Below are 25,430 nucleotides of genomic sequence, written 5' to 3'. Positions count from 1 at the left end.
CTGGCTGGGCAGACTGCAAGAAACTGATACTGCTGCTCACTACAGCCCATACAAGGTAAAAACTTCATAGCGTGGCCACACTACAGTATTTGAGCCGCTGGGGGTCAGGGGGAGAGTTATCACTTCAATCACAATCTTCTCAGCTACCTCTCCAGATCTGTTTGTGGACCACAGACGAATGTGTGGCATAGGCTCTGTTGGCCAGGATCCACACAGCAATAGCCAGTGTGGCAGGTGGATCCTAGTATCATAACAGCGAAGGGGTTTGTATTTGAGACAAACTTTTAAGAAGAAAGTATTTCTCAAAAACAGCAATAACTCACGACAGGAGGTGGACTGTGTCACTCTCGTCAATGGCCAGCTGGCGATTATACTTCATAAAAAGGTGCAGTGTCTGCAAAGGGTCCTTCGTTATAGACACCTTATCATCCACCTTCCAGGTTTCCATGGCCACCAATACCACACGAGTTTTCAGATGCTTCTTAAATATCTGGGAGAAAATGAAGACCATCAAATCTCTAGTCATGGAGGCATCTTTAAATGAATAATGAAAATTTCCAAATAAAAGAGCAGTTCAGTGTCATGAGTAGTTTACTTTGGCAAAAACACTTGACCCAACGATAGTTCAGCAGTAGCGTGCTCAATTGCAAGCAATGTAGTATTAGCGCTCATATTTTGGAAAGCACAGGATTTGACAAACCTTTATTGGTCACAGTACCAACCAACAGGCACCACATTGTTGATCCTTTATGCTGGAATTTAACCCTATTAAGGCTGTGGGATAAAACCCTTGTATACATTTAACGATTCATTAAACAAACAAACAAAAAACCGGTTTGAAACATTTTGCCAGGTTTCATTTAGGAGTACTTTTATAAATGCAACACATTAAAAACTTCATTACCCTCCTCATCTGCAGAGATGAAGTTAATCAAAGATTCCACATGGTTATTTAGATGGTTACAACTTGAAACTCCGCTTTTAACTGCTAGCAGTTATGTCAGGTATTGAACGACACTAATGCCAAAGAGGATGCCATCCCACGCCGCCCGTTCCAATGACGATGCCATCCCACACCACCCATTCTCTCGAACCACTTTACCAACTGATGTGAAACTTGAAATATATCATCCACTACACATGTAGGAAAATGTGTGATTACAATAACATCATAGGTCACACGGTTTGGCAGCCATATTTGATTGAAGGAAAACCTTCAAAATAATTTTCTATGAAACCACTTAACCGGTGGAGTTTTAATTATCAAACTTTTATCGACATGTGCACTCGATAATATACCTAAAGTTTCACATCAATTAGTTCAGCGGTTTGACAGAAGAGGGTTTTTTAAGTTTTCAGCTACAACCCAATATAGCTGTTCGACCACGCGACCTATGATGTTTTCGTTAACAAACTTTATTTATTAGGGTTAGTCGATCATATCTATGAACTTTCACATCAATCTGTTAAGTGGTTTTGGAGATTTTTAAAGGATCTGTTTTTTTCAATCTAATATGGCTGTCTGAACACATGATAACTGTCATGAACACTGTCATAAATGTAAAACCCGACTATAACTGGGTAGATGATCTAGTTTGTGAAGTTTTGTTTTGATAGGGTAAGGTTTGTTTTTCTATCCAATATGGCTGCCAAACCACGTGACAGATGGCGTTATCGTTTTCACACAATATGTAGCAATGGTATTGGATCATATTTGTAAAGTTTCACATCAATAGGTTAAGTGATTTCAGAGAAACAATTTGAAAAAGCTTTTCCTTTATTTCAACATTACTGCCAGACCATGTGAACGATGACATTTTAACAATCAATCGTATATCTCAAAGGGTAGCCGATGACACATTTAAAGTTTTTCATCATTCAGTTTGATTGTTTGAGAGAAGAAGATTTTAAAAAGATTTTCAATAAAAATTCAATATGGCTGACAAGCCATGTCATTGATGACATCATAGTAATGAAATTTTTTGTTCCACATGGATAGTAGATCATACCTGTAAAGTTTCACCTCGATCTGTTTAGCAGTTTCTGAGATTTTTGAAGGTTTTTTTTTCAAAAAAAATAAAATGGCTGCTGACCACATCACCGTGACGTCATTAATTCAATTTTCTTGACAAGTCGCTTTGTGGATAAACTTCTAAATTGTTCATACTGATCAGACAAAGCATCGACATATCCACATAATATAACATCATCATGAAGACACCAATGACATCATCCTATCAAATGTTTCCAGTAGTGCGTTCCTGAAGTGTGCCAAGTTTCAATTTTTTTTTCATTCAGCGGTTTCCCAGAAGTTGTTCCAAAGTTTTACCTTTTTTCCAACATGGCTGCCATACTACATGTCCTATGATGTCATAGTTATCATTATAAAATTCTCCATGGGTAGACGCTCCGATCTCGAAAGTTTCACGTCAATCCCTCTTGTGCAACAAAATCCAACAGCACAAAAACAATAGAGTTCCTTCGGTACCCCCAATAAAAATGCAAAAGTGCTGCAGAAGAATAATTATTATAACTAGCAACGGTACCCGCCCTATGGGCGGGGCTTCAATTGGGAAGCCCAAATGAAAAGGCAAAATATCAGAAATTGAAGGCTTTTTTATTTTAAACGATTCATATAAACATCCGTTGAATTATATCACATGGAAATCATCAAAATCTAAACAGTACATGGCGCCAATTTTGAAAAAAGATTGAATTCTGCAAAACGGAAGCGGCCGCTACATGTCTTTCTCAGTCGCATGTTTAAGTGTGAAGAGTGCGCGCCGAATCTGCAACACGGAAGCGGCCGCTACACCTGTTTCTCAGTCGCTTTGCACACGCTGCCATGTTACTTAGGAGCCGCACGTTTATATCGGAAGAGTTCGTCAGGAGTCGATCTACTCTGTCGTCTTATGTAGAATTTCAACAAAAGCCACATCACTGTTCATATCGGTAAATATTATTCCATAGTGTTTGGAAAAACTGGAAAATTGGAAAAGTTGGAAAATTGGGAAAAATTGGAAAAACAATATAGCCTATTTTACTCCCAGGGGTCCCAGGGATACCCACCAAAATATCGTTGCGATCGGTTGAGCCGTTTTTGCGGTACCTTCGAACGGATGGGCGGACATTTGGTGAATTATAGTAAGATAAACGGAATAGATACAATAGGGTTCCTTCAGTACCCTAATGAAATGAGACAAATTCATATCTCTGATTCTTGAAGGTTTTTTTTTTGAAACATCATCTCACTTTGGTCAAATTTTTCATGGAGTATTAAACAAGAAACCTGGTAGTTAAACACGACGTATGATCAGGAACTCACGAATAAAACTCACAGCATCAACCTGGTTCACAATGGACTTGGCATCGTTGTTAGTCAACTTAACAGACTGTCGATGCTTGAGGTACTGGCATGGGCACAAGAGAAGGAAGATAAAAAAAATTCCAGAAAACATGGCTATCACACACACACAACAATATAAATCACATCTCATCGACAGCTTTGCATAATGTGTTCAAACTCAACATGATTTTAAAATCAATCAATGGGGCATTTCATGGCAACGTCAGGGATTTATAACATTTTCAATCTACTAGGGCATGCCCGTACTATATATAAGCTAGGACGTGCCCGTACGTGGGTGCCCGTTCCTTGCCAAAAAAAAAAAAAAAAAAAACATGAATGGTTTGGTCCATTCGCAACGACCACAGAACCCCCCCCTCTATTTACATGCAATGGTTTGGTCCAAAGCGAACGGTTTGGTCCATTCGATGTGATTCGATGATTCGATGTGAATGGTTTGGTCCATTCGCAACGACCACAGAACCCCCCCCTCTATTTACATGAATGGTTTGGTCCATTCGCAAAGCCAAAGCGAACGACCACAGAACCCCCCCCTCTATTTACATGAATGGTTTGGTCCATTCGCAAAGCCAAAGCGAACGACCACAGAACCCCCCCCCCCCCTCTATTTACATGAATGGTTTGGTCCATTCGCAACGGCAAAGCGAACGGCGAACGGCTAAATCGCCATAGCTCGGTAAGTACTTGTCCGATTAATTTCAAACCTTGAAAAGGCACATCCTCGGGTCCCCAGCAATATACCTGGCAAGTTTCAAGTATATCGGACCGGTAGTTGTCGAGAAACAGCGGTCACAGACAAACAGACAAACGTACAAACGTACAAACGTACAGACAGAGATTACTGGAATTATAGATAGATGATAGTCAAACACTTTGAAATAATAATGTTTAAATACTTCTACAAATTAAATCCAATTAAAGCTCACTTTCTTAATAATATGTTTCCTAAATTTTGTAGGTTTAATAACTTTCACTGTAATTGTCATTTCAGCACTGTGGTAATGTGATTATAAAACACAGTCCAGGTTAACATTAATAAATGACAAAACGAGAATATGCATTAAACAGACAGTGCCATCATGTCCAGGCTGTTTCAGTTAAAGAAGGGTGAAAGAAGAAGGAAGGTGAAGAGAGAAGAGGAGTAGATAGAATAGGAAAATGAGAAGGCAGAATGAGAAGGGAAAAATGAGGGGGAAGTTGAGAAAAGTGGAAAAGGGAAATATGGAAACGGGATGCATTTTCGTGCAAGTAGAGGTATCTCTCAATTTATGAATGCTTGATTTACGCTTTTCACTACAACGTTACATTATGACTTACCTCCGCCACCAAAAGTCGATGGAGGTTATATGTTTTCACCGCTGTCTGTTTGTTTGTGAACAAGATATCTCAAAAAGTTGTGGACGGATTCGGACGAAATTTGGCGGAGAGGTTGGGATGTGACAAGGACGAAGTGATTAGATTTTGGTGAAGATCCTGATCCGGATCCGGCTACTAGAATTTTTTAATTGATTCTTCACCATTGGGAGATAGGCCCAAAACCGATATACAGCGCGAAATCTCAAAGAGTTATGGGCGGATTTGGACGAAACTTGGTGGATAGATCTGGTGTCTGACAAGACCGAATCAATTCGATTTTGGTGAAGATCTGAATATGGATTCGGAAACGAGAATAATTTAATTTTTGAAGTGATACTTCACCATTGAGAGATCTGGTTAAAAGCGATATATAACATATGTTAAAAAGTTGTGGACGAGTCATGAATAAAGTTGGTGGACGAGTTGGTTAGGTGACAAGAACAAGCTGATTTGATTTTGGTTCAGGTCCGAATCCAGATTCGGCCTCTCAGTGGGATAGAAACCATAAACTGTTCAGCCTGGTGGAGGTATGCGCTTTATCGAGTGCCTTTCTTCCTACAGCATTTTTTTTGATTTATATTCCCATTCTTCACTTCAAAAACATTCAAACCTCTTATCTTCCCCCATCCAAAACCTTGATCTTTTCTACCCCCGCTAATTCACCCCAGATACACTTTTTTTTTGAAATTCCAACTTCTTTCCTGGAAGTCCTTGCAGTGTTGATATGTTTTATACCTCTCCCACCCCCAAGCCCTCTCCCTCCCATAGTTCTCTCGATGTCCCTGCTCTCAAATGTTGTGTTTGTGTCCTTCCCCCTCCCTCCCAATCTTGTCTACCGCTCCCCTTATTTTGTGTTTTATGTGTCGGTTTGACTTTTTGTCCGATTAATGATAGCTCTTTCACGAGCCTCGATCTTGTATACAAAAAAAACTAAAAATACTGTACAGTACAGTAGAGCATTATGGAAGAAATGTCAAACCGCGCTCCATTCCTTTAGTGAGCCACGTCACAGCCATGCGTATGCTGTATGCAGTCACAGCTATGCGTACATGTGTATAATCATCCAGCTCTGCCTTTGTTCGACATATTGTGCCTCTCATTGGGAAGTCCTCCGTCATTTGAAATTTCACAAAATATGCATTAAAACAGAGAATATGCATTAAAATGAATGCCGAAGGTAAACGAACATTATATGTATTCACCCCTGCTTGTTTGTCTGCAAGCAGGATATCTCAAAAAGGTATGGACATATTGGGATGAAGCTCGGTGGACAGGTTGGGTGTATAACAAGGACTAATTGATTATTGGTGAAGATTCAAATCCGGATCCGGATACGATAATTTTTTAAGTGATTCTTCACCATTGAGAGATGGGGCCAAAAATGACAAAGCACGATATCTCAAAACATTGTGGCCGGGTTATGACGAAACCTGATGGATGAGTTGGGTAGGTGACAAGGACAAGCTGATTATATTGTTGCGAATATGGAATTTGGCCTCCATATCCGCTTGTAAATATTCCCCTATTTTCTCCAATACTCCCCAACTTTCCCCAATCCCCCATTCCCTAGTCCCATTGCATGTAAATAACAATCAGTAGAGCCGACCTTCCCCTTATTCCCCCATTAAATGTCGTGCCCAGGTCCACCGCACCACACGTAGCCAACTTTCGGACATCTTCCTAGTTATTCTTAATCTATGTCAGTTAAGGCCTCGTTTCCATTAATTATGACTCTTCGTTGCACCAGAATGTGATTATATGGCATCAGTAGTGAGTTTAGGACCTTTCCCATACCTCCTCCCATCTTCTTCCCCAAACAACAATTACAACAACAATTACAACTACAACTACGACTACAACAACAGAGGGGCGGGGAGTGTGCGTCCTCACACCGGCTCGGTTACCCGCCATGACCATACGCTCCACGGCGTTACCCCGAAGGGGCTGGCTGTCAGCTCCTCGTCAGGGGCGGAGCCAGTAACCCCCCCACGCACCCAATGAGAAGCAACGTGCCGATTCCACGAGGCGGAGCTAACGAGCCGAGGGCGTGTCACTCCCCGCCGGATATACGCGGCCCCGCGCCGGATGTGACGTCAGATGCGCCCCCAGCCTGGAGAGAGAAGTCGCCACCCCTCGAGCGCTGCAATACCTCCACCGCATCTCTTAAACTGGACCGTACGTGATCCTGCCCTGAGCCCAGGTGCACCTGGAGCGATCGCTACCCGCCTGTCCTGTCCATCAATCCCCGTGTGAGTGAGCCTTGTCCCGTTTATCTGTCGTCCGTTGGGGTTAATATAAGTGTGTTTAAGTGCCCACCTTCCTATGTTTCCCTCTTGTCCCTGTAATCTAAACCTTCCGCATTATTGTAATAACAACCTTTGAGAACCGTATCCCTGGTGTCGTGTCGTATTAATTCCAGCCGTGTGTCTTCTTTTTCCTTCATTGGTCTAGCATAGCGCGATTAGTCAACGTTCGGGCACAATCGGGTAACTTGTGCAGACGTGGTCATACCATAAAACCGCTCGGTAAATAACATCCAAGCCACGTCTGTAACAATTGGTGTCGAGGAGTGGAATTCGAACCCGGGACTAAATTAGTTAGGCCCAAATTTTGGGAGGGAAAATCGAGCCGGAGCGCGTACGGCGCTCGACCGAATCGATTCGGAGCGCGTTTCCCGCGCGAAATTATAACGGCGAAATTTCAATTTGTTTTACGAAAATAAAAAATAAAAACCGAATTTTGAAAGTCGCGCTATGGCGGATCAAGACAGCTGGGGTCCGGTAAAGGAGAGTGAGGTAGGGTCGATCCAGGACCAAAATGAGGGACAGGAGGAGAGCGAAGCAGTGAGGGCGGCAGGTTCGCAAAATAGCGCCGTCACGCACGAAGAAGCGGGCGCGCAAAATGGCGCCTCGCTGGTCACCGTGCCCGCGACCGAAGTAGCGCCGCTGGGAAGATTGGAACTTTTTTTTATACAAATGACGGCCCTTATGGAAAAGAATAGTGAGCGATTGGAAAACCAAATGGGGGTAATGAGGGACGAAGCGAGGGGTACCAGTGAGAAGTTAGACAATAATTTTGAGGAGTTAGACAAGAAAATTGGGAAGTTAGACAATAATTTTGAGGAGTTAGACAAGAAAATTGGGAAGTTAGACAATAATTTTGAGGAGTTAGACAACGGGATAAAAGAAGTAAAGAATGGGTTAACGGGGGTAGAAAACAGAATGGCCGCTCAAGAGAATCAAATGGAAGGGATGAAAAAAGGGTTAGAGGGGTTAGAAAACAGTATGGAAGGCAAATTGAGGGACATGAGGGACCAAGCGGAAAGGGAAGTTAACCAAATGGGGCAGCAGATAGAGGGGGTCAGAATGGGGGTAGAAACCAAACTGGATGCTCACAGGGAGGAAATGGAGCAGATGAGGGTGGCATCTGGGCAGGAGATGCAAGTGATGGGAGAGGAGATCAGAAGAGGAGTGAGTGAGGAGGTCGGAGGAGTGCGCGAGGAGGTGAGGAACTGTAAGGAGCGCATGGAGAAAGAGGTGAGAAAGGGGACTGTAAAATTGCAAGGTGGCATAGAGGAGTTGACGCTGGGAGTAGAACAACTGACAGTGGGACAAAAGGAGTTGGGGGACCAGGTAAAGAAGAACACAGCGGTAATAGAGGGTTTAAAATCGACACAGAAGGAGATGAAAAAGGACATAGGGGTAATTAAAAAAGAGTGTCAGACGGTACATGAGGACCTGACGAGGAAAATGGACAAGGTGGTAGAGGTAATGGAGGTTAAAGAGCGGGAGGTGCGGGAGCACATAGAAAAAAATAAAGTGGAGTTAGAGGAAGAACTTAAAGGGGCGCACGAAGAGATGAAGGGGATGAAGCAAAAATTAGAAGAAGTGGAAGAAGGGGTGAGCGAAATTAAGAAGCGACGGAGAGAGGATAAGAAAGAGATAAAGGAGGAAGTAAAAGAATTGGTCCAAAGTCTGTGTTCGGATCGTGATGATGTGCTCATTAACCGGATGAGGGATTCGCAGGTGATGGAGGAGAAGCGAAGAGAAAGAGGACCCGGTGTAAGTGGTGACCAATATGGTCGTGCGTATGATGCGCCAGGTGATTTAATAAGCTTGGGGGGTCGAGATAGACCCGGATGTTCGTGAGAGGCCAAGAGTGAGGTGTATGGCTGGTCCGGAGGGTATGGAACGAGAGGTGCGAGGTGTGGGTGAGCAAGGTTGTGGTGGTGGTGGTATGGAATGGGTAGCGGGTTGCGGAGGTGTGACCCATGCATCAACACCAACAGGGGTAGTTGTTGGAGGGACCGGGGAGGCACGAGAGCCCCTTGGGGGTAGTGTACTGTGGGGGCCCGGCCGGTTCGGCCCCGCGCTGACCCCGCAAGGGGCGACGCACGGGGTCCGGCCGGCGGGCAACGACTCGCATACGAGGTGGTCCCACAAGGTCCCACTCGCGCCGTATGACGGCAAGAGTGATCTACGCGCGTACCTGGCGCAGTTCGACTGTGTGTGTAAGGGTAACGGTTGGGGTGAGGACGAAGGTGGAGTACACCTGGTGGCCGCATTGCGCGGCGCGGCGGCGGAGGTGCTGACGGCATTACCAGCGGGTGCTCTCACCCTGCCAGCCCTCCGCGACGCCCTAATTAATCGATTTGGAATAGAACAGCAGAGCGAGCTTGTTAAAGCTCAGCTCGCGCTGCGAAAGCGCAAGCCCCAGGAAGCCATCGGGGAACTTGCCCACGACATTCGCCACGCAGTGGGGATCGCACATGCTAGCATGGCAGCGGATTCCCGGGAAAGCCTGGCGCTGGACCATTTTATCCAGGCCCTCCCGGATATTGAGCTCCGGCAACAGCTCGCCATGTGGCGCCCGCAGACTCTGAGCCAGGCGGCTGACGCTGCGGCCCGTTGGGAAGCAGCGAGGCCCCTGGCCCGGGGGGGCGAGCGTCTCGCAATGGCGGTCCGCCAGATGGGACCCCCGATGGAGGGCGGACCCCTTAGGGGGCCCGCCCCCGACGTGGGTCCTGACCTGGCGGGCATGGTCCGGAGGCTGGTGGACCAGCGCCTGGCAGGACCTGGACCATGGCAGGCGGCCCCGGAGGTGGCCCGCGGTGGACCACGAGCGGGTAATCCAATTCGGACCTACAGGGGGGGGAATTTGGAATTCCGGAGGCAAGCACCTTACCAGGTGAGGTGCTATACCTGCAACCGCCTGGGTCACCTGGCGCGGCACTGTCGAAACGCGCGCCGGGATGATCCCCGGCAGTTGAGGTCCTCAACTCCGCCCAGGGGGGAGCGGGTTAGCCGACCCCAGACACCCCCCCGCCAGACCCCGGGAAACTAGAAGGTGTCGGGCACGTAGGGCGGTGTTCGGCAGCAGAGGATGGAGGAGAGCCCTCATTGACGCGACAGGTCATTTATTGTGGCCAAATTGGAACCGGTAGCCTGACAATTAGATGCAAAATTGCCGGCGTGGGGGTAGACGCCGTAGTGGACACAGGAGCTAGCGCCACGATCATCAGCCCTGTGGTCCTTGATTCGAGCGCAGGTGGCTGGGATAAGATCCAGCGCCTGCAAAATTATAGTTTGCAGCTTGCTACCGGGGTAACGGCCCCGATCATAGGGCGTGGTTCTGTGACCCTCAAGTTAGGGTCGGTAAGGAGGGAGATAGATGTTTGGGTGGCGGAGGTGTGCGACCCATGTTTAATAGGGTTGGACCTGTTGACTGCCAGCGGTTGTAAAATCGACTTGTGCCGGGGGATCCTGCAGGTGGGAGTAGAAGAGCTGCCGTTAGGGGGAGTGAGCACGGCCGAGAGAGCGGAGCTGGAGGCTTCCGAGGCCGTGACCATCCCCCCAAGGGCCGAGGCGATAGTGCCGGCCCGATGGGCAGCTCGCCCAACATGGCAGGAGTCCTGCGGCCTGGTCGAACCGGTGGCAGCGCAGTCCATACCGGGTTTAATCGTGGGCCGCACCCTTGTAAAAACGGACGGACCGGTAGTGGCCGTCCGAGTAATAAATATGAGTACAGAACCACGCACTATAGTAAGGGGCACGAGGGTAGCTGGCTGCACCCCCGTCGAGGAAGTCGCGACAGTGAGGGGCGAGAACGTCCAGCCGAGCCGACCCCGGGGGGAGCCTTCAATAACAAGTAGGAATTGGCCCGATCCCATTTGCGAGATGGTAAATCGTAGCAGCGTAGAGTTGGGAGGTACCCAGAGGGAGGCCTTACACAAACTGGTTGGGTCCCATTTGGACCTCTTCTCCCTGTCCACCGAGGATATTGGACGTACGGGCCTGGTGAAACATCAGATCCACACCGGTGAGGCCCGGCCTATTCGTCAGGCCGCCCGACGGCTCCCTTGGAGCAAGAGGGCGGAAGCTGACGAGCAGGTTGCAAAAATGCTCGACGCAGGTGTGATCGAGCCCTCGGGAAGTCCTTGGATGTCACCTGTTGTGCTGGTCAAAAAGAAGGATGGGACCACGCGGTTCTGCGTGGACTATCGCCAGCTAAACAACGTGACACTCAAGGACTCATATCCCCTGCCAAGGATTGATGACACCCTCGATGCCGTTGCGGGCTCAAATTGGTTCACAACTTTGGACCTCAAGAGTGGGTATTGGCAGGTGGAGATGGATAGGGCAGGGAAGGAGAAAACGGCATTTTCCACAGGTAAGGGACTGTATCAGTTTACTGTGATGCCGTTTGGTTTGTGTAACGCCCCCGCCACCTTTGAGAGATTGATGGAGCATGTACTAGGCGGCATGCCATGGCAATCATGCCTGGTGTACCTGGATGACGTCCTGGTACATGCCCAAACGTTCCCCCAGGCACTAGCTAATTTGGACCAGGTGTTCGGGTGCCTCAGACAGGCAGGGTTGAAGCTGAACCCGAGTAAGTGCACTTTGTTTGCAAGAGAGGTGGCCTATCTAGGTCACGTGATTGGCCGCGAGGGGGTAAAAACAGACCCAGACAAAATTAAAGCGGTAGAGGAGTGGCCCGCACCACGTACCATCAAAGAGGTGCGGGGATTTTTGGGACTCTGCTCCTACTACCGGCGCTTTGTGGCGAAATTTGCGGAGTTGGCCCGTCCCCTCCACCGGCTTACGGAGAAGGGGACGCGATTTAATTGGACACGGGAGTGCCACGAGGCCTTCCAAAAATTGAAGGGGTGTCTAACATCCGCACCCCTTCTAGCTTACCCCACTAGTGACGGGACATTTACCCTGGACACGGATGCGAGCCAGGAAGGATTGGGCGCAGTTTTGTCTCAGACACAGGAGGGCGTGGAGAGAGTGATTGGTTATTATAGTCGGGCCTTAAGTAGGCCCGAGAGAAATTATTGCGTCACTCGCAAAGAGTTATTGGCTATGCTGGCTGCCATGAACCATTTCCACCCGTACTTGTACGGGCGGAAATTTTTGGTTAGAACTGACCATTCCTCCTTGCAATGGCTCCTTCGGTTCAAGGAACCGGAGGGCCAAATTGCAAGGTGGTTGGAAAAGTTGCAGCAGTACGATTTTGATGTGGCCCATAGGGCCGGGAAGGCCCATGGTAATGCGGACGCACTCTCTCGGCGTCCTTGTCTGGGGGAAAACTGTAAATTTTGTGCGAGACACGAGGAGAGGGAGCAATTGGGCGATTCCGCCCCGATTCTCGTCGTCCGGGCAACCCGGGTGAGAGGGCCAATTTTGCCACTAACCGCGGACGAGGAATTTGGAGAGTTGGCTTGGAGCACGGCCCAGCAGGAGGATCCTGTTCTGGGGCCGGTGTTCCAATGGGTCAAATTGGGGCAAAGACCAAAGGGGGAAGAGGTCACCCCCCTCGGGGCACAAACAAAGGCATATTGGGCTCAGTGGCAGACCCTGGAATTGAAAGGCAACATCTTGTATCGCAAGTGGGTGGAGGTTCCCTCTGATCGAACTTCCTGGCTGGTGATAGTCCCTGACAAATTCAAGAACGTCATATTGCAACAGGTGCATGGTACCCGCTCCGGCGGCCATTTGGGCAGGACAAAGACAATATCTCGGGTCCGCCGGAGGTTCTATTGGGTGAATATGGGGCGCGACATACAGGACTGGTGTCGGAGATGCGACGCCTGTTCTGCCAAAAAGGGACCAGCACGGAGGATGAGGGCCCCCCTTCAATTACATCAGGTGGGGGCCCCCCTTGAGCGGGTGGCTATGGATATTCTAGGACCGCTGCCCCGCACCCGCCAAGGTAATAAGTATATCCTCGTTGTGATGGACTACTTCACCAAGTGGCCGGAGGCCTACGCCCTCCCCAACCAAGAAGCAGGGGTGGTAGCGCAGGCCTTCGTGGAAGGATTTGTGTGCCGGCATGGGATTCCACAGGAGTTGCACACCGACCAGGGACGAAATTTTGAGAGCAAATTACTAAAAGATGTGTGCAGTCTCCTGTCAATTCGAAAAACCAGGACAACGCCTTTAAGACCTCAATCTGACGGGATGGTGGAAAGATTCAACCGAACTTTAATCCAACAACTGGCACTGTTCACCACCACCCGTCAGGATGACTGGGACGAACATCTCCCTTATTTGCTTATGGCCTACCGGACCAGCCAGCACGGGGCCACCGCATGCAGTCCAGCGTTGCTTATGTATGGGCGGGAGTTACGGGCTCCCGCCGACTTGCTATGCGGTCCCGTGCCAGACACAGTGGTTAACCCGCCGAGGGAGGGGTACGCACGTCACCTAGAGGAAGGCATGGAGCTAGTCCATGCCTTCGCCCGCCGCCAACTCCATCTGGCGGGGGAAAAGATGAAGCGCAGGTACGACGACCGGAGCCAGGGGAGTCAATACGCTCCGGGGATGAAGATTTGGTTCTTTAATCCCCGGAGGCGGAAGGGAAGGTGCCCAAAACTCACCTCCCCCTGGCAAGGCCCAGGAGTCGTCCTGTCGCAAATCTGTGACGTGGTCTTTAAGATCAAAATGGGGCCACGAGCCCTCCCTCGGATCGTCCACGCCGACCGGATAAGACCTTACACCGGCGAGCAGGCGCCCCCGTGGATTGCCTCGGCTTTAGATGCCGAGGCGGGACCCAGTACCTCTGAATGAGGGGGGCTTATTAGTGCCAGAGGACTGGGGGATTGAGGAGCGATAGGCCCGGTGGGAGAGGGTGGCATCCCTGCCACCTTTCCCATGTGGGGGGCAAAGGAGCAATAGTTTATGGGGTGTATGGCAGTGAAAACTAGCCCGGGTGGGTTAGGATATTGTGTGTAGGGATCTAGAGAAGATGACCTTAGGTAACGTTAAGGTTAGTTAGTGACTGATACCTGTAGTGGGGACGCAGGTAGATTAGTGTGGATGATAATGACGTGGGAGCGCAATAGTTTAAAGGGACGACTGGGAAGCGCAAGTTTCAGAAGGGAGTAGTTAGCTGAGATGATGCCGTGTGTGTGAGGATGGAACAGGTGTGATTGCACAGGTGTGCAATTGGACAGGTGTGTGGAGCAGTGTATGAGTAGTGAGTATGTGGATCAGCGCGAATGCGCTTGGGGAGAGAAGGGTGCAGGTGGCACCAAGTGTGAGAGCACAGGTGTGCAAGTACAGGTGTGTGGAGAGAGTTGGAGTAAGTGGTACGGAGTGGTGTGCATGGTGCGAAGGTGTGGATGGGGGAAGAGTGGACCCCTTTCACGAATACCCGGGGCGGGTAGTGTAAGTGTTAGGTAAAGGGTACAGGTAAATTGTGGTTGGATATTGGCATCTGTGGTGCGGGTGACAGAATGATGTTTGGATGGGTGCATTAGTGTTGTGGAAATGGCTGGGCGTGTAGCCTGTTAGTGTGTGTAGTTGGTTGGGCACTCCACCACTGTAAGGATGTCGGCCAGGTGAGGCCGCAGGTGGGCTCTGGGAGCCGGTAGTTGTGAGTGGGTGCCTGAGGATCCCGGGTGTGGATCGGGCAGCCCCGTGCCAGAGAGGGCACCGAGTGGGGAGAGTGCCAGAGGGCCTTCCCCAGGTAGTTAGATTAGGGTGAGGAGCAGGTAAGCTCGGAGGCAACCGCAGTGGTGGAGGTGTGCAGGTGGGTAGACCCACTGGGAGAGGTACACGCCACAGCCCAGAAATTGTGCGAGGGCACCGGGAGATGAATCGGGGGAGTGAGACCCCAAATTGAAGAGCACCACAGTTTGGCCAATGGGAATTGGTTTTTAGAACCCATAGTGTAAGAGGGCCAATGGTTTGGCCGGAGAAAGACCCCGGGTAGTGTAAAGTTGTTAAAGTCATTTAGGAAATAGTTAGGATTGATGAACCTGTCGCACCATACGCAGCCACTTACCTGTGGTGATGATGATGACTCCACACCTGTGTTTTCTTTGTTCTGTGTGCAGGAAATGAGATTGCTGTGGATTTGTGAGACGCATCACGACGTGGATGAGACATTGGGGTGATTCCATCTCTCCCTCCTTAGGAGGGACTGATGATGAATTGGTGATGGCAAATTTTGATGTGCAGTTGGAGATGGCAAATTTTGATGAGAGTTGAAAATGGCAAATTTGATTGGTTAGGAGGGAGAGAAGACGAATTTGGTTTATGGGAGGAACGGGGAAGACAGTAGGGATGTTTGTCGATTTGTAAAGTAGATGTTTATGGGTAGTGTTGTGTTTTGTGGATGCAGTAAGGGGTAAGGGAGGGGCCATGTAGGTTACCTGGTGGGGGGGGGGGCGTACGATAGGAACGTACCTGTCTCACCTGGTTCCCATGTGCCCCCAGTGTGCATCACCTTACATTGCGTGCACTTTTGCGCCCTTACCACCTTACTCACTTGTTTCTTCTTTTGTCTCCCACCTCCGAGGATCTGGCTTTGGGGTAGAGAGAGAGGAGAGAGAGGTGCTGGCTGCGCAGTTGTGGGCCTGCACTTTCGCTGTTTGCTGCCGGGATCGATACACCATATGGACCGCAATGTTTGTGGCCACCCACAATGGACCGCAGTTCGTTTGCGGCCAAGCACCACCCGGGGATGGACCTATGGGTCAACGTGGCACCTATGCCATAAAGGTGAACCACTGTTAATTAACACCAAGTGCACCACAAGAAGAGCAAGAGACACCTGCAGGGTTAGGGGTTGTCGAATTTATTTTTATTCCAATGAACAATGGTGACTGCACCGATTGGTGGTGGGGTGGTGCTGTTGATGCTCGGGAAGGGTGCTCTGCACGTTATTAAAGGCCGTCGGCCACAGAGCACTCGTGGGTTGGTGTATCGATGTTGGCAAGCGCGCTCTCTCTATGCATAACATCTGCATGTGTCCCTCCAAAAACAGGTCCTGGATCGTAGTGTAAATAGCAGCGTAGTCTTGTAAATAATGCTCCCTACCGGCTGTATGTTTAGTTTGAGAATTCTTTCCGGATTCGGTTATCCTGTGGGTGTGTTTCTGTGAGGAGAAGGGTGCAACGTCGCAGGGGGACATATTTACTCATTTGTGAATATCTGTAAAACTGTCGCACTCAGGGTAGAGTTAATAGTAGAGGGAACTACATTGCGTGCCACACTAAAGTAGGTAAAAATTTATCGGGTCGGGACGCCCCGAGGGTAGAGAAGGGTGCAATGTTGCGAATATGGAATTTGGCCTCCATATCCGCTTGTAAATATTCCCCTATTTTCTCCAATACTCCCCAACTTTCCCCAATCCCCCATTCCCTAGTCCCATTGCATGTAAATAACAATCAGTAGAGCCGACCTTCCCCTTATTCCCCCATTAAATGTCGTGCCCAGGTCCACCGCACCACACGTAGCCAACTTTCGGACATCTTCCTAGTTATTCTTAATCTATGTCAGTTAAGGCCTCGTTTCCATTAATTATGACTCTTCGTTGCACCAGAATGTGATTATATGGCATCAGTAGTGAGTTTAGGACCTTTCCCATACCTCCTCCCATCTTCTTCCCCAAACAACAATTACAACAACAATTACAACTACAACTACGACTACAACAACAGAGGGGCGGGGAGTGTGCGTCCTCACACCGGCTCGGTTACCCGCCATGACCATACGCTCCACGGCGTTACCCCGAAGGGGCTGGCTGTCAGCTCCTCGTCAGGGGCGGAGCCAGTAACCCCCCCACGCACCCAATGAGAAGCAACGTGCCGATTCCACGAGGCGGAGCTAACGAGCCGAGGGCGTGTCACTCCCCGCCGGATATACGCGGCCCCGCGCCGGATGTGACGTCAGATGCGCCCCCAGCCTGGAGAGAGAAGTCGCCACCCCTCGAGCGCTGCAATACCTCCACCGCATCTCTTAAACTGGACCGTACGTGATCCTGCCCTGAGCCCAGGTGCACCTGGAGCGATCGCTACCCGCCTGTCCTGTCCATCAATCCCCGTGTGAGTGAGCCTTGTCCCGTTTATCTGTCGTCCGTTGGGGTTAATATAAGTGTGTTTAAGTGCCCACCTTCCTATGTTTCCCTCTTGTCCCTGTAATCTAAACCTTCCGCATTATTGTAATAACAACCTTTGAGAACCGTATCCCTGGTGTCGTGTCGTATTAATTCCAGCCGTGTGTCTTCTTTTTCCTTCATTGGTCTAGCATAGCGCGATTAGTCAACGTTCGGGCACAATCGGGTAACTTGTGCAGACGTGGTCATACCATAAAACCGCTCGGTAAATAACATCCAAGCCACGTCTGTAACAATATTTTGGTTAAGGTCCGGATTCAGATCCGGAATCTAGAATTTTAAAAGTGATTCTTCAGCATCGACGGAGGTCCAAAGAACAACATACAGCAAAAACGCAGGATATGTCAAAATGTTATAAACAGATTATGACAAAACTTTGTGAAGGAGTTGGGTATGTGATAGTCATAACAAGTGATGCAAAGTTATGGACTGACAAAAACGTTCAAATACATTATAATGACCGGCATATAATTGGGATAGAAAATGTAAACAGTTTAGCCTGGTGGAGATATATGCACTCTGCCGAATACCATTCTAGTTTTACAATCTCACCCTAGCATTTTTGCAGTATATTATTATGATACTTTAAGTTTAGAGTGTACAATTTGCAAGTTTCAACAATGAAAATTATGTCGCTTTAAATTGCATAGTTGTAAAACATAAAGATAGCTGAGAACAAAGTACTGAACTAAAATTGAGGAACAACTACAAACAAAAAGGAAATGAGTTTACCAACTTTTTAAGTTCCTCAATGTGTTTTTTCATAATAACTCACCATCCTGTTGTCATTGATAAGCTTGAGCTCGACGTACTTTGTCTCTTTGAAAACGTCTCGCCGGACACGTAGGGCCTGTGAAAATTACCAATGTTGTGAACAAAAGATATCTTCAGACAGAAATGTAAAAAGCATGTTGGTACATGGATGCTAAGCATGATAATGTAAAAGCATGGCATAAGTGTGGTAATCAAAACGCTCGATGAACGAGATACTCAGAATAGTCCAATCAATAAAAACAGGAAATACATTTTCTTATGAATTACATGGATGTGTATCGAAAAAAGAAAAAGAAAAGCAATGGTGTGTCTTCGACGATTGTCTTGGGTTTGTAGAACTTTTTGAATGCTCATCAGTCATCATCATACTAAAATACGCCATTTCATGTCTGTCTGTCCGTCCGTCTGATGATTTTTTGACGCCAATACATTCCGTCGTTACTTATCCAATCTCAACCAAACTTGACAGGATGACAGGATGACGAAGGGTTACATAATGAAGGTTGTAGCACATTCATTTGCCCCCCCCTCCCCAAGGTGGTTTTCTCCCCCGAGTGGGTTTTCCCCATCATTGCCGTCAATGAGGTTGCATGTTGAGGTGTATATCAATGTCAAATTAGCTTTATCGTGGCATTTTTCCAAAGACGCTTTTAATAACAAATTTAATGATAATCGCATATTGTTAATGTTATTACAAAAAATATTAATACGAATAATGTCCCACTTCTCCAAGGCGTTTTTCCTGCAGTGATAATGTATATAAATAGCTTATAGTTATAATGGCGTTTCCGTGGGAGCAACAGCTTCTACAGGAAGTAAAAATATTGTAAACCACAAATACGTATGCTTAGCTTTTTAAACAGTCGCTAATGCTCTTTTTAACACTAAATGAAGAAATTTGAAGGAATCCCAACATCCGAAGTAAGGTTTACTTACAGAACTGAGTGAAGATCTACTGTACTCTATATAACCCACAAATGTTGGGTTAATAACATGGCCCTTTCTGCTGCTACCGTGGCATTTTTCGTCGCAAACTTTTGAAACTCTCTCCTGCTGTTTGATACGAAACTGAAAGGAAGGAAGACCGGGGTGTGCTCATTTACCAAGCAGTTAGCTTGCGCTTGCCAAGCCAGCCGTTCCTTTATGGTTTTGAATGGAGTGCTTGCTTAAATTAAATAAAATAAAATTAAATGCTTAAACCACTGGGCAATCTCTCCACAAGAAACTTGGTAAATGAATGCACCCAATGTTCTTGAGATCCGCCCATAGATAGACTGTAATCTATATACCCCAAAGAGGAATGGCCCTTCCTGCCCTTCCCCGAAGTCTGCGGGTGCACTAGTACAATTAAACATACAGGTACTGTACTTCAATAAAAAAAAAGTGTCATGCAAATGCTTTCTAAATGAGGAATCAAGACAAGAAAATGTGAAAACATGTCCAAACAACACAGAAATTATCCTATTTGTTAACACTAGGGCATGCCCGTACTATATATATATCTAAAATTATATCCCCCCCCTCTATTTACATGAAATGGTTTGGTACATGAAATGTTTTGGTTCATTCGCAACGCCAAAGCGAACGGCGAACGCTTTACATGAAATGGTTTGGTCCATGAAATGTTTTGGTTCATTCGCAACGCCAAAGCGAACGGCGAACGGCTTGCGAGTACAGTGACAATCCCCCCCCCCCCTCTATTTACATTTAGTTTTAAAACATAGTTTAACGCCAACATATGGCATGCCCGTACCCGTACTATCCGTAATGGCGCACGCTCTCACAGGAGCTCCGGAAGGTCGCATATCGCAGGAAAGCGAAAGAATCGCAAATTAGTTTTAAAACATAGTTTAACGCCAACATAGCGCCAACATAGTTTGCCGACGGGAAATAAATGAATACGCTCTCAAATGTGCCATCCGAGGCAGAGTGTGTTCGCCACGTTCGGCACACGTGATAGCTCGCTGCTCTCTGATTGGTTGAATCGTTTTTTGGACATAGCTCGGTAACTACTTCTGCGATTAATTTAAAACCTTGAAAAGGCACATCCTCGGGTCCCCAGCAATATACCTGGCAAGTTTAAAGTATATCGGACCCGTGGTTGTCGAGAAACAGCGGTCACAGACAAACACACACACAGACACACACACACACACACACACACACACACACACACACACACACACACACACACACACACACAGAGATTGCTGGAATTATAGATAGATGATGAGACACATGAACTCCTGCTAAACTTGGAAACATTATTTACAGCGCCCAAGGACTGTGGAAGTGTTTTTTTTTACAAATAATCACATGGAGGAGAACATTGAGACGTTGATGTAATTTTATGGAAATTAAAAGAACGTTCAATGGCAGATCATGGACAAAATATGGTAAATTGAATTTGAACTGGGGATAGAGACAAACATGTTGACATGATTCGTGTAAAAAGATTGACAGATGAAAATATCATGCATGTACAAATGTTGCTTGAATGAATAAGTAATGCAAATTTTGAAGTAATGTTGGTGACAGGCTTCGTAAAATCAAAACAATAAGTAAATAGAAAGGCACCCAATAGAGCACATACGTCCACCAGACTGAACAGTTTTCGTTTCGTATCCCACTGATAGACCGGATCTGGATTCGGACCTCAACCAAAATCGAATCGCTTGTTCTCATCACTGAACCAACTCCTCCACCGACTTGTCATAATCCATCCACAGCTTTTTGACATGCTACATATCGTTTTTGGCCCCATCTCTCAATGGTGAAGAATCACTTTTAAAATGAAAAAAAGATCGTTCGTCGTGCTCTGTCTGTGCTCTGTTCCTCAAATATTCCTGCAGAATGCACAAGATCTGCCAGCAACCCTCTTCTGGTGAAACTGCCAAAATGAAGACTCACTCCTCACCTTCCCTCTTTCATTCCACCTTTTCCCACCTCTGGATTCCTCCCTCCAGGTCTTCAAAACAGCTGTTCACCACCATCTCATATCTTCCCCCATCCAAAACCTTGATCTTTTCTACCCCCGGTTAATACACCCCAAACCCAACTCCTTCAAAAATTCCCTGTTTTCTTTCCTGAAATCCCCTGTAGTGTCCATGTTGTTTATCATGCGTACCGTGCCACAGCCCTTCCACAGACTTCCTGATGTCCCTGTTCCCTACTGTTGTTGTGCTTCCCTCTCTCCTCCTCCTCCTCTTGTCTCCCACTCCCTTTATTACAGTATGTATTAGCTTGTATTAGCTCTTATGGCAGTCTATGTATTAGCTCTTAAACGAGCCTCGACTAAGTATACCCCAAAAAGAAAAGTGAAGAATTGCTTCAAAAATTATCTGACCCTTTTTGAATCTTCACCAAAATTGATTAAAATTTTCCAACCTGCCCACCAAGTTTTGGCCGAATCTATAACACAACTTTGAGATATCCTGCTATATATAGTTTTTGGCCCGATCACTCGATGATGAAGAATCACTTAAAAATTATAGTAGCCGGATCCGGATCTTCACCAAAATCTAATAATTTTGTCTTTGTAAAATAATCAACCTCTCTACCAAATTTCATCTGAATCCATACATAATATTTTAAGATATCCTGTGCACAGACAGACAGACAGACAAACAGACAGGGGTGAAAACATAACCTCCACCCACCTTCAGTGCCAATAAAAAGCCAATTATTTACAGTTTTTTATCTGCTTTAGTGCGACTAATCTATACGATGTTCGTCATATAAAGAAATAGCTCATCATATAAAAGGAAGGAGCATGGGCTCACAGCCAAGAACCAAACTTCAATGAATTCACCGAGATGGGTTTTGCCAACTACAGAGTAAAAATTGTCATTGTGGCCGGGTTAGTCGTAAGTCAAAGTAAGTCAGGATTATGACAGTAGATCCAGTGGGTAATCTAAACAAATATAATTCAGAAAAAAATAGAAAGGAGGATTATAGCAGAAAGGGAGTTGTTGGAGAAGTGGAGCATGAAGGAAAATAAGGTTAGAGGAGATAGACAAGGTTGTTCATCCACATTAGATAGACCTGGATAATATATACACAAAACTTAAATCCATGGTTCGAGCGTATTCAGGCAAGGGGAGGGGGTAGGAAAGGAAAGGTGGGAAGGGGAAGGGAAAAATTACCCGCCTAGAAGTAAAATGCCATTGATGTGCAGATTCCCCAGAAATTGTTTCTTTCAAGAAGGATTCATCTGTAAGAGCAAATACAATCACACAGATTTTGCAAATATTCAGGGGCCACAGACCATAATGTATCTTTACAGCACAGTGCTTCGCAACGGGTGTGCCACAGCAAAGTCCCTAGTGTGCTGCGGTACTTTAATAATTATAGTAAGATAAAGAACATCACTGCATCTTATTAATTTCAAGCTAATGTATTCACCTTTATCAAGAACAGCAAGAGGTATGTTTAAGAGCCTGGATCAGGAGCTTTGTGTCGTCTTTCCAGCATGGAGCCAAACATCTCTTCCTCAAAATAGTTTGGGGCTTGAAAGATTGGGCCTTCAATTTCTCACTTGATTGCTTTTGGGAACAGTTTTAAATTAATTATTTCACTGTGCCGTGATTTTTAGCTCACCTGGAACGAAGTTCAGGGGAGCTTATGCATGGCGTGTCATCCGTCCGTCAGCCCGTCCGTCCGTCCGTAAACACTTGAAACTTCTTCTCCGAAACCGCTGAAGGGATTGTGAACAAATTTGGCACAAATGATATTTGTTGTGTTGTGACTAAGGTTTGTTCACGGCATTAAAAAAAAGTCGGGGTATAAGGGGTCTATTGGGGGTCAAAGTGGGTCTAGGTTTGACTCCCCGAAATAGGAATTTGCTTTTTTCTCCGAAACTACATATAATATTTCGATGAAACTTGACCACAACCTTCACCACCTACCAATGCATGTACCAATTGCAAATTGCATTTTTTTGTATAAAAATTTTTTTTTGCAGTTTTGCAAAATTGCAAAAAAAGAAAAGAAAAGGCAATGCAATGCAATTGCATGTACCAATGTTTGTTCAAAACATTAGAAAAATTGTGGTCTGAGGAGGTATACAGGATGGGGGGGAGGTAGGGGTTGCCCCCTTCCCCCTCCCCCAAAAATAGGTATTTTTTTTGTTTGTTTGTTTAAAATCTTATGATCATGGTAGTATGGTTCTACATGCTGCCCTGTCTTCTAGAAACCATTCAAATTGGTTTAAAATACCTTTCATCAGTGTTGTATACTGTTTATTCTACCAGGTGAGTGCCAGGGGTATTGCCCTTATGTTTCATGACATACTTGTGAGAAGAGTTTTGAAAAAATTGAAGTTTATAATCTCCTTTAAAGGCTGTATGGTAATGAGGATTTTGTTTCAAAATAAAACATCAAATTCATTTATATCATCGTTTGAAATATTTAAATGATTTTAAATGCACTATATTTGAGCAAACTCGAAAATACGCATTGAAATTAAAAAAAAGTGTTCATAAGCACTGCCGAGCACCTCTGACCTGCAATTATGACCATGACAACATAGGAATACTAGAGAGTTCATAGAATACAATACCCCACAAAGTGTTCAAGTTTATACTAAAATTTTGATTAAAAAAAACTTTAAAGAACGTTTAAAAATCCGGAAGTTTATCACTATTGAAGCAGTATTAATGTCTTATACAGCACCCTATAGAACATGTGCAAGTACTGCAAAACTGGAGGGTTCTTGGACGTATTATGACATACAATTTGTGCACAGTGACATACAGTCTTTAAGTATATAATTAAATTTAAATAAAATAAAGATTGTAAAAGTCATACAAATAAATTAATTCTGTCCAAGCACTGAGGTGTGTTCAGTTACCAAGCAGATAGCTAGAGCTTGTCGAGCAAGCCGTTCCTTATTAACGGTTTTGGATAGATTACTTGCATGAGTGCTTAAGCCACTATAATTGGCGAGCACACTCCACAATAAGTTTGGTAACTGAACACCCCTCAGAAAAACCGGAGGTTCTTGGAATTACAGTAGGACCCCGACATTCACGGGGGATACATTCCTGAAAACTACCGCGAATCGGAAATCCACGAATGGCAGGGCATTGTTTCAATGGGAAAAAGGGGGAAAGGTTCACGGTGATTCGTGAATCATGAGAGAATTTTTTTTAAAGTTTAAGAACACGAATTCACATAATTACAGTTTCATTAAAAATGCTTACAAAGAAATAAAAGACAACAACAGTAGGTACAGTCAACAATTTTTATTTACTTTTGATGTGATAATGATGATGGTGAGTTAGAATCCAGTGAACTCCTCTGAAGAGGATGCAGGTGAGGGTGCTGAAGTCATGCACTGAATGGGAATCAGGTGAGGGTGCTGAAGAGTCGTGCACTGAAGGGGACGTAGATGAGGGTGCTGATGGTGTTGAGGTGGAGCGACTGAAGTTAAAAAGATTGGTGATCGATAGCTGCTTTACTGAGTGCTGCAGGTTTCTGTGCAGCTATTTGTACGGCAGCAAAACATCATCCAGCCCCCTCTAAAATCAGAGGTGTTGCTCCATCACTGGATCGGCATCTGGCAACCACCTGTCAGCGACTGCCATCATATCCTTCAGCACCTCAGCCAGGAACTTGATGGTTAAATTGGGCCTCACCACCTCTTCCTCCTTTTCAGAAACCTTGATGATGGCCTCCAACTCCTCCTCAGTGAGATCCTCCCCATGTGAGGTGATAAGCTCCTACAAATCCTCAGGCTCCATGTCGTCGAAGCCTTCCCCTCCCATCTCCCATACCAACCTGGCAATGCTCCGCCTCTGCTCAGTGTTGTTGGGAAAGTCTCTGAAATCTTTCACGGCCTGTGGCCATAGATTTTGCCTGCAAGCGTTGATGGTGAAGGCTTTGACTACATCCAGTGAATATTTGATGGCACTCATGCTATGTTGAAGTCTTTCCAACATTTCCCGACGCTAAGTGTGGGGGGGGTCGGTCTCCATAGTCGCCAAGATGTGACGGATGGTACTACGGGTGTAAAATGTATTGAAGGTGGCAATTACCCCTTGGTCATGTGGTTGGATTAGGGACCTGGTATTGGGTGGCAGGAAGATGACATTGATATTAGGATGGGCCACCTTGAGCTCCTCGGGGTGGCCTAGTGCACTGCCCACCAGCAGGAGGACCTTGAAGGAGAGGTTCTTTTCCACCATGCACCTCTCCACTTGAGAGTCAAAACAGTTATGGAACCAACCCATTATATGGCAGCTGTTATCTATGCCTTTTTGCTTGTCCTCCAAAATATGGGCAGACTGTGCTTAATTTGCCCTTGAGAGCACGTGGGTTCAGGGCACGGTACAGCATCATCGGCTTCATTCATGCAATCCCCTTTGGTGTTAGTGCAGAAGAGAAGAGATACACAGTCCTATGCATCCTTGAACCCTGATGCTGTCCTTTCTCACATCAAAATGAAAGTTCTTGTGGGCATTTTCTTCCAGAACAGGCCGGTCTTATCAGCATTGAAGACCTGTTTTGGCATATACCCCTTCTC

At 46.4% G+C, this 25,430-nt stretch overlaps 1 protein-coding gene across 1 annotated transcript in view; it reads right to left on the bottom strand.

The window, feature by feature from the left end:
- ADAM11 (ADAM metallopeptidase domain 11) overlaps window positions 1-25,430 on the bottom strand; it is a 168,411-nt gene that overhangs the window by 86,897 nt on the left and 56,084 nt on the right. The window contains exons 9-12 of the mRNA XM_068120641.2: window positions 22,051-22,118; window positions 17,907-17,981; window positions 3,339-3,410; window positions 324-490 (exon numbers count right to left, since the gene is read on the bottom strand). Coding sequence (XP_067976742.2) covers window positions 324-490; window positions 3,339-3,410; window positions 17,907-17,981; window positions 22,051-22,118 — 382 coding nt within the window. The remainder of the gene's footprint in view (window positions 1-323; window positions 491-3,338; window positions 3,411-17,906; window positions 17,982-22,050; window positions 22,119-25,430) is intronic.

This window comes from Myxine glutinosa, chromosome 6, assembly GCF_964187855.1.
Source record: "Myxine glutinosa chromosome 6, kmMyxGlut1.1, whole genome shotgun sequence".
NCBI classification, from domain to species: domain Eukaryota; kingdom Metazoa; phylum Chordata; class Myxini; order Myxiniformes; family Myxinidae; genus Myxine; species Myxine glutinosa.
The sequence above is the reverse complement of the archived record's forward strand: the minus strand, read 5'-3'. Positions and strand labels throughout refer to the sequence as shown.